This window comes from Camellia sinensis, chromosome 4 (genome assembly GCF_055761805.1).
Source record: "Camellia sinensis isolate YWXY chromosome 4, ASM5576180v1, whole genome shotgun sequence".
Taxonomy (NCBI): Eukaryota; Viridiplantae; Streptophyta; class Magnoliopsida; order Ericales; family Theaceae; genus Camellia; species Camellia sinensis.
The window spans coordinates 173,583,620-173,593,648 of record NC_138964.1 but is presented as its reverse complement, the minus strand read 5'-3'; the positions used below and the strand labels follow the sequence as shown (position 1 = coordinate 173,593,648).

Here is a 10,029-nt window from a genome sequence, read left to right as displayed (position 1 = left end):
TGAGATTGATCACCACTTCATCAAAGAAAAACTCACTAGCAGCATGATATGTACTCCTTTTTGTGAAATTCGGTGACCAACTTGCAGACATCCTCACCAAGGGGGTGGGCAGTAAAATATTTCATAATATTTTTGACAAGCTGGGCATGAGAGACATTTACGCACCAGCTGGAGGGGGAGTGTTAGAATATTACGTTATGATTTGATCTAGCTGTAATTTTCTTATTATGGACTTTCCTTATTTGTGCTTTAAGGCTTCCATTGTAAGCTTTGTATTATATATATAAAAAGGGGATGATTGTCACATCATTCCCTAAGTTTTTCCTTCTCTCAAACAAACAATAGACTAGTCATCCGAGACAACAAGGCATGATGGCACTCTTGTCTCGTTCATTTGTTTGGCCGAAAATGGAAAATGATGTGGAGGCTTATGTCAAGACTTGCATGGTGTGCCAACTAGACAAGACAGAAGGAAGAAGGCGATTGGGTTGTTACAACCGCTGCCGGTCCCTGAGAAGCCTTAGGTTTCAGTGTCAATGGACTTCACCTCCGGGTTTCCTAAAATCAATGGGATGCGTTCCATCATGGTAGTTATTGACCGTTTTTCTAAGTATGCTATATTTATTCCTGCTCCCCACGCTTGTCCCGTTGATATTGTTGTAGATTTGTTTTACAAGTATGTAGAATAAAATACTTTGGCTTGCCTAAGGACATAATTAGTGACAAGGATACCCGGTTTATGAGAAGGTTTTGGACTGTGCTTTTTAATTTATTAGGTTCAGAATTAAAGTTCTCCATAGCAAATCACTCTTAGACGGATGGGCAGACCAAGAGGTAGAATAGGTTGCTCAAGGAGTATCTCCGACATTATATGACCGCAAGTCAGAAGAATTGGGTTGAATTGTTGGATAGTGCACATTTTTGTTACAATTTGCATAGATCATCTACAATTGGGATGAGTCTGTTTGAGTTGGCCATAGGGCAACAGCCCCTAACTCCTTATGATGTGGCTAACACATGCTCTAGTAGTAGATGTCCATCAGCATACAGATTTGCAAGGGCTAAACAAGAGTTTCTTGATGAACCACATGATAGTTTGGCTAAAGCAAGCAAAAGAATGAAGAAGTATGCTGACAAAGGGAGGAGACCCTTAGAGTTCAAAGTGGGAGACAAAGTACTACTCAAGCTTACTTCTCAAATTTGGAAGAAGATAAGCAGTAAGGTAATGCACCGTGGTCTAATTTCGAAATATGATGGTCCCTTTGAAATCTTAAAACGTGTGGGAAATGTTGAACACAGATTGGTATTGCCTGATCGGTTGAAAATCCATCCAACTTTCCATGTTAGTTTTTTGAAACCTTTTCATGAGGATCATACTAACCTAACAAGGACGCGGGCTCAGAGGGCACCTCCAGTGATCAGAAAGTAGTTTGATAAAGAGGTAGAATGGATTCTTGATTACAAGATCGAGGGGCAGAGTAAAAAGAATCGAAGAACCCATTACTTAGTGAAATGGAAGGGTTCCCAGAATCTGATAAGAGTTGGGAAAAAATATAACATTATGGCAGTTTGAGAAACAAGTCAAAGAGTACTTGATGACCTTGCCAATGAGGACGTTGGCTTTTTCTGGTGAGGGTGGTCTGTTAGCATCTTGATATTTGGGAGCTAGCGGCCAGACACTTGGTGGCCCTTTGCACCTATGCCAGATGTGGACCGCGACATGAGGAAGGCATGCCAAAATAACAAGGTGGACAATCAGTTGTGTCGTTCGGTGGCAGCACTCAACCCTTAGCCAAAGTATGGATTGTAAGTTTTCTGAAGAATTTGTATATTCAATTGTGCCATAATACAAAGAATACATCTGATTATATAGTAATCCTAACCCTAAGACTAAAAAGGAAAAGGAAACACTGCTATATATATACACAATAGACACTACCATATATGTAAACCTAACCTAATATTCTCACACCCCCGTTCAAACTCAAGGTGCTTTAGCATAAAACATTGAGAGTTTGCCGAGAAGAAACTGAAACCGAGCAGTGGTGTGAGTCTTGGTAAAGAAGTCAACAAATTACAAAGCCGAAGAGATGAAAGGAAGTGAGATAGAGCTAGAATGCAAATGTTGACGGACAAAGTGACAATCAATCTCAATATTCATTGTTCGCTCATGGAAGACAGTGTTATGGGCAATCTGAATAGCACTACGGTTATCATAATAGAGGGAGGTCGGAGAAGACTGAGGGACGCCAAAGTTAGAGAGAAGACAACGAAGCCAGACAACGAAGCCAAACAACTTCAGCAGTAGCATGAGCCATAACACGATACTCAGCTTCGGCACTAGAATAGACAACAGTAGTTTGTTCCTTATAAGATAATAAACGGTCAGATTAAATATTGAGATAATTCTGATACGAACCTGAAATTACACGACTCAAACACAACCTACTATGATACGACGACCACCTCTATTTACAATCATCTACATTAATTATTATCACTTTTAACTAATTAGAAATATTATCAATATAATTATATTTAAATTTATGAAACTGTGGGGATATATTTTTGAGTACCAACACGTGGCAAGGTGACGCCGACGTGTCAGTCGAGGTGCCGCGTGTCCAGGTCATGACGCTGAAGTAATCTCGGTTAAGCTGAGGTTATCTCCGAAGATATCGGAGTCCGAGAAAAGCGGATAAAGGATAAGAGTCCTAGAATGAGCGAAGACTTCAAAATGGATAAGGATAATGTTCTTAGGAAATCTATCCATACCTCTTGAAGAGTCCAAAGTATACACTAAACAGGAGTCCATAGAGGTCAAGCTTCTATTGGGACTAGGATTGAGTTAGCTATAAAAGAGAGGCATCCCGTGAGTCTAAGGTACGCAATTTATATTCTACTATTGATTATTTTTTAGAGATATACTGACTTGATCGTCGGAGTGCCCCTGAGTGGACGAACCACCGCCGGAATCTACTCTTTCTGTTACAGGTTAGACAGGTGTCATCTATTATATCAATATGTTCTCCAGCTAAATACTGAGTTAGACAGTGTGATCAGAAAACCACTTACACAGAAACTTTATTATATTTTTTTAAAACTAAACGGTGTTGAAAGTAATTTACCCTTGAATAATTTTCCACATCGTCGTTATCAGTAGGCTTGACTATTTTACAAACGCGTTGAATAAACTGGTCTCTAAAATGCATGTTCAAACATCATTTGAATTTGTTCCCGAAACAAACTATTATTGCTCGACTTGGTAACCACGCAATGAAGACCTTTTCAGGGGTAAAATTCCCACTAACATTTTTTAAAATTTTCAATTTTTTTTTTTGAAAAAAAAGTACCCACTACTACACTATAAAGACAAGCGTCATTTATATATTACAATTCTCCTAATTTCCAAAGATTATTATTATTATCATCCATAGTCACCATATTAATTGAGCAACAAGCTACAAATACAAAAGCTATGAATCTGCAACAACTAGCAGATGTGTGTTCCTCTATTCCCCTTTTGAACTGTGCTTTGGAGACTTTATTGATTCTTTTCTTCTCTTCTGATCAGAACTCCGTTGGCGCAAACTCCGGTGAGAGTATTTCCATGTCAAAAGAGGAGGGAAATGATGCCGCAACTGCAAATAATTTAGCCGCCCAAAAGCATTTCCGGCAACTCCAACACATCCGAGGAGCTTGATTGATTAAACCTCTCGATATCTTTCATCCTTTGCTCAGTCAATCCCCCTCATTTCGTGAGCGTTCTTCACAACTAGATAGAGTTGAAGCAAAAGTTGAATTATGCTTCAACTCCATCTAGCTAGTTGAAATAGAAGTTGAAAACTACATGTGTGCTAAGTAGATTTCAACTTCTGTTTCAACTCTATCTGGCTAGTAGTAGTTCTACTCATAGGAATCGTTTTGTTTCTTTCTTTTTATTTCTTTTATGGTTATGTTTTCAATTTTGGATCAAGGACCGCAAATATAGAGTATTGCAGTGGTGATTATATATATGCGCCACTGTGTTTTAAGTGTTCCATAACTTGTGAAACCTTTGGATGTCCACTAGTGTTTATGTCGTCTGTCCCACAAAGTGGCAAAGCTTTTGTTAACCATGTATCATGTATGAGTACTCACTCTGGTAGAATTTGTAATTTTGTTTAGAGTAAGCTAATGGCGGATTTGGAGAAGGTGCTGTGACAGTATCATCATTCAAAAAGGTAAATGGGTTTGATTAGTTGCAAAAAAGAAGAGTGTACCAAATCATCATTCAAACTCGCACAAAGAGTTAAAGAGAGGGAGAGAGTAGACAGAGAGAGAGAGGATGTCTCAAATGGAAAGTGTACCAAATCACAAGTGTTTCTCAATCTTCATTGATAATCTTCCTGAGCAAACGTACAGTTGGTGGCTTAGAAGAGTGTTTAATAGATGTGGGACGATTGTGGATGCTTTTATCCCTTTCAAGAGACGCAGATTTAGTAATAGTAAGTTTGGGTTTGTAAGATACCTTAAGGAAGAGGAGGCCGACGAAGCCGTTCGCTCATTCAATGGGGTATGGTGGCGGGGTCATTTACTAGTGGTGAAAAGGGCAACCATTCCCTCTGGGAAAAGACTGATTTGGAGAAAAAAGAAGTCTCATTTGCCTCATCCTCTCTCCCTAGAAGGTGACCGGATCTGGAGGCATAATCTAGTCCCCGAAGACCAGTCACTGTATTCTTTAGAAGGAGTCGAAGTTAACCCAGATGGTTCTTCTTTCACTGTTAATGCAGAAGAGATTGATGACTCTTGGGTAAAGACTTGTGCGGTTGGTATAGTCAGAGATTACAAAATTATTCCTATGATCGAGGAGGCAATGAGAACTGAAGGGGTCAATTTTGTAACAATCAAACCACTAGGTGGTGTTAAGGTTCTGTTACAATTTAATACTGTGGAAGATATGAAAGAGATGCTTCAAGGGAGTAGGTGGTGGTTAGAAACTTGGTTTGATGAAGTATATGAGTGGCATTGTAGAGAGTTTACGCTTTCAAGGAGAGTTTGGCTGGCCATTGAAGGGGTTCCTCTGAATGCTTGGAACTCCACAACTTTCACCAAAATCGCCAGCAACTGGGGCCGAGTTTTTTCTGTTGATGGAAAAACTAGTTCACGCATGGAACTAGAAAGAGGGAAAGTTCTTGTGGAAACAAATTTTAAAAACTCAATAGATGGATTCTGCAAATTAAAAGTCGGTCAATTTCTCTATGATGTCAGAGTTTCAGAGATGGAATTTCAAAAGATATATATGTTAGGCTCGTCTTACTACCCCAAAGCGGCTGTTAAGGTGGATGAAGGTATGGATGATTCTACCTCTGTTGAAGGCTTCCTTAGTGCAGAGACCGGCGATGTACAGGGTCCAAAAGATGATGGTGATCACATCAACGTTGGTGAAGATGTCTCTATCCGTTCCGGACATGTATTACAGGGTGCGGTTTTGGCCGGTGATATCGAAGGCTTAGCTCCCGGAGAGAATTACGGTGATGATGACGTAGCTCTTCTCAGCCAAGTTGAGGATTCTTTTGATGTCGCACGTAGCATAATCGGCACCGACCTTCGCACGCTTGAGGCAGAGCTTCCAGACGTACATCAACGCACAGAATCCAATGCTCTGTGCTCTTCTTCCAGCCACCCTATGTTATCCCAAAACCAAGTGAGAAAATCTCTTAGCCCTAATCATGCCTCATACCCAAATCACCTCAACCCATCTCAAGCACTTATTTTTCCGCAGAAAACCAGTCCTATTAGGATACACAAATCCACCAATAGAAGAAAGAAACTATCACTTCTTGAGTTGGGGCTTCCCCACAAATTCTTGAATAAAGGGAGATATGCCAAAGGTTCCAACAAAAAATCAAAGGACGCCAAACTTGTCCGATCTTCGCAGCCATCGCAATCATCAATCTCTTCTAGCACAATTCGGGTTTGCAACAAGCGCTTCTTGAACAAGCTGGTGGAATCTGATGAGGAAATAGAACAGCAAGATGAAGATGAGGAAGAGGAGTTTAGACTCCTTTTGGCTGAAGCAAAAGAAACCTTACAATTGGGCCAGAAATTGCAGATTGATTTTGGTGGTAGAGAAGACATTTTCCTGAAGGATTTTATCGAGATGGAGTTGAGTAACAAAGCCAAAATCAATAAGAAAACTTAGCTGGTGTAAGGGAAAGAGAGTGAGAGTTAGTGGGGTGCATTGTATTTAATCTCTAGAAGGGTCTCGAGTTGTTTGGTTAGTGGTGGCTTTGTGCTAGGTGTGTCGTAGTGGTGTGTTTGGCTTGTAAGGGTTTTATTTATTCTTGAGGGTTGTTGTGTTCTTTATTGTTAACAGTGGTTGATGTTTGGTGTTTGTCCTGCTTGGGTGGAGGTCCTGTTTGGGTGATTGTCCTGTTTGGGTTTGCAGGGGTTGGGTTGGTGTGTTAGGGGTTTTCGGTTTGGTGTTTGGTGTTAAGTTCTTCTTAACCCTTTTTTTTTTTTTTTTTTTTTTTTTTTTTTTTTTTTTTTTTTTTTTAATCTTTAATATCGTGAGGCCGAGGGGTTGGTTAGATGGTTGTGAGTAGCAGTAGTAGGGATAGTCTGTACTATCTCGATTCTCTCTCAATTTCTGTCGTCTTTCTGTACCTTTAATTTCATGTTTTTTAATGAAGTTTTTCTTTGCTGATCAAAAAAAAAAAAAAAGAAAAAAAAAATTGAATTCTAATGAATGAATTTATTCATAAAGAAATTTCATTTCAATTCAATCCTACCTCCTTAATTTACAAAAACTAGTAGACAAAAATTGCATTATCTTCAATTAATATATATATGACTTAGAATTTTTTTTTACATATATTTATTTAATATCTTAAATCAAGTGTTATATGTGATTCAAATATGTCATGGCATTTCTAAGTAGAAGTAATTAACATTAAAATATGTAATTAATTCATCATTAATTGAAGTGCCATTTGTTTTTTTAGGGATAATAATTACATCATATTAATGTCAGAAAAAAGAAAATACAAACTCATGAAAAAGTTTACTATTTTAATTATTAATATTTATAAATTTCTCATTCATTTGTAATTATTTTTTTCAAAACCTCATATGTAATATTTTCTCCTTATTTTAAGTGCTTCTATTTGAATATTTGCTTGCTTTTGTTTTTACATAGAAGTGACCTTGAAACAAATAAAAATATTATAAAACTCAATCTCCACATAAACTTTATCCTTTTTTTTCAACTAATCAAACTCACTCACCTCCTTTACTTTTTTTTTTTTTTTTTTTTATTTTTTTTTTTTTTTGCAACTAATCAAACTCACATCTTTCACTCCCACATGAGTGCTATGACAACATCCTCCCCAGTCCGATATAAGCATTCTAGTGGTTTTGTCATTTTGACAATACTAAGGTTAAGTTTGGGAAGACTAAATAAGTGTACTTTTTGACTTTTTTTGTATTATATCTAAAAAAAGTAGAGAGAAGATGTTGATTGATATGATCCAAAAAAGATAAAAAGATGAAATAAGTGCACTTTTATTGATTAGCCAAACTTGACCTAATTTCATAATTTGGCATCCTACATCCTACATTATTTAAACATATATAATTTGACAATATTGCTGTAATTGTGTAAATTATATTTCTTTAATTTATTTTACACACTGCCAAGTAAAAATTCCCTTTGTGGGTCCTAGAAAATTGGACCATAAATTTAACCCCAAAAAATTGGTATGCAACTTAGATTTAAATCTGGTATTACACATAATAAATATTTTTTAATTTAGCAACTCCAATGATGCGCTGTCCTGCATACCAATGTCAAAAATTTGACTAGTCCACAAAAAAATAAATAAATAAATAAATAATTTGACAAGTCTTTGAAATTGGGCAATTATTCAATAGTATGCTCCCAGATAATGTTGCAGTAGAAAACCCAATACCAACTGACCTTTCTCAAGTAGTCAAAAGAGAATAAATGGTCTATCTAATGTATTTTGCAAATTCGGGATTAAGTGTCACTGCTGTGCTTTTAGTACAGTAGTGACTGTTGTGTTTTAATTTGAGATATATTATAAATTTATTTTTATGATCTGAATCGTTATTTTGTAGGGTTTATTGAGTACTTCATGCCTATCAAAAATCATATTAATCGGATATTAATAACTATATGATCGAATTGCATATTTTTTATAATATTTCTCAAAAGAAAAACTTATTATTTATTTTTTTGATTATCGATCATATAGCTATTGATATCCGATTAATATGATTTTTGGTAAGCACGAAGTACTCAATAAATTTTACAAAATAAACAGTTCAGATCATAAAAATAAGCTCATAATATACCTCAAATTGAAACAAAACAGCCACTGCTATGCTAACTAATTTGCAAATTCAATTTTTGAGTAATAACACAACATACTCGGAGACTATCTAATGATTTTCATCCGAGTTTATCTTCAATTGTGTGTTATCTTTCCAAATTCGAACACAAACATAAAATAGCAAAACTTTTGTGACCATGTGAGTGTAGGGTGGTTGTTATGCAGCGTACAGTAACTACTGTATAGCGAAATGAGTCTATTTTGAAGTTTATTTTGATAATTTAAATCGTTAATTTTTTAAAATATATCAAGTAAAATATATTTGTAAAAAATTAAATTAATCGGATATCATTTACCCATTCGTCCACTCACATTTATATCTATAAAAATAAATAATAATTGTGATTTAAAATATTAAAATAGATACAAATGTGAGTGAATGAAAGGGTTAACAATATCTTAATTTAATTTTTTACAGGTATATTTTACTTGATATATTTTAAAATAGGGGTATTTTTTTTAAGGTCCCTGATATTATGATTTTACAGTATAAAGGACATCAAATATTTTCATGATGTCTAAGGTCCCTCAACATCAATCCAGAGAAAATTAGTCCAGAGAAAATTCAAGTCAGAGAAAATTGATCCAGAGAAATTTTCCTTAGCCTTTCATGGACTCCAGAGAAATTTCAAATTGCCACTATTGTTGATCCTCCACTATTGTTGCTACTGTTGTTACCCTTTCACTATTGGGTTTGATCTTCCACTATTGTTGCTACTGTTGTTACCATCTCCATTGTCACTCGACTCCGGAGACCCAAATGCCCCAACTGTGGCACAAGTCTTTAAGTAGGAATGCTTCCCTATATTAAAACTATGAAGCTTTTTATCAGATTCCAAATCAAATTTTCAGAGAAAATTCTATCCAGAAAATTTCTCTGGACATTACAGAGAAAATTTCAAATTTCTCTGAACAAATCACATAAAAAATTTCAGAAAAAAATTCAAAATTCTATCCACTATAGAACCAATCGATTTTGCGGTGACTTGGATACATATTCACAGAGAAAATCTCATCACCAGAGAATTTCTCTGGATTTAAAACGAGAGAAATTTTCTGCATCACCCAACAAAAAAAAAAAACAACAACAACAACAACAACAACCCAGAGAAATTCTGTGTTTGGTCTTTGAAATTTCTCTGGACACTTCAACTCAGAGAAATTCAATTGGGTTGGTCCAGAGAAATTATCTCATTTGTATACATAATTTCTTATTCTTATTTGCTAGTGTCCTGAGTTTTGCAGGGATAGTCAAGGAAATATTGAAAGAACGCCCTGATTTCGCCTCAAAAACATACAGCCATGGATGTTCACCATTGCACCTAGCTTGCAGCAAAGGTCACCTTGAGACAACCAGTGAACTCTTCAGATCAGACTCAGATCTCTCTTCTTCACAGGACCATGAAGGTCGAACTCCCTTCCACTGGGCAGCCATCATAGGTCGAGTTAACAATGTCGACGAAATACTCTCCATGAGCCTTGAATCTGCTAAGATATCGCCTCCGTCTATGGCTGCGGCAGCTGTGGGGGGCCGACGGGAACGGGGCCGAGGCGGTGAGCGACGGCGAAGTTCTTTGATGAGAATTTCTTTGGTGGAGTTTTGTTTCCCTTCTGCAGAACAATTAGATACGAA

General features: G+C 36.6%; 1 protein-coding gene across 1 annotated transcript; it reads left to right on the top strand.

Annotated features, from left to right (window-relative positions):
* The first annotated feature begins 4,309 nt into the window (after nt 1–4,309).
* LOC145789693 (uncharacterized) lies at nt 4,310–6,767 on the top strand. Its single transcript, XM_082866957.1, has 2 exons — nt 4,310–6,269; nt 6,359–6,767. The coding sequence occupies exon 1, from the start codon at nt 4,328–4,330 to the stop codon at nt 6,182–6,184; it is 1,857 nt and encodes a 618-aa protein (XP_082723083.1). The 5' UTR covers nt 4,310–4,327; the 3' UTR covers nt 6,185–6,269; nt 6,359–6,767.
* Nucleotides 6,768–10,029: the final 3,262 nt, after the last annotated feature.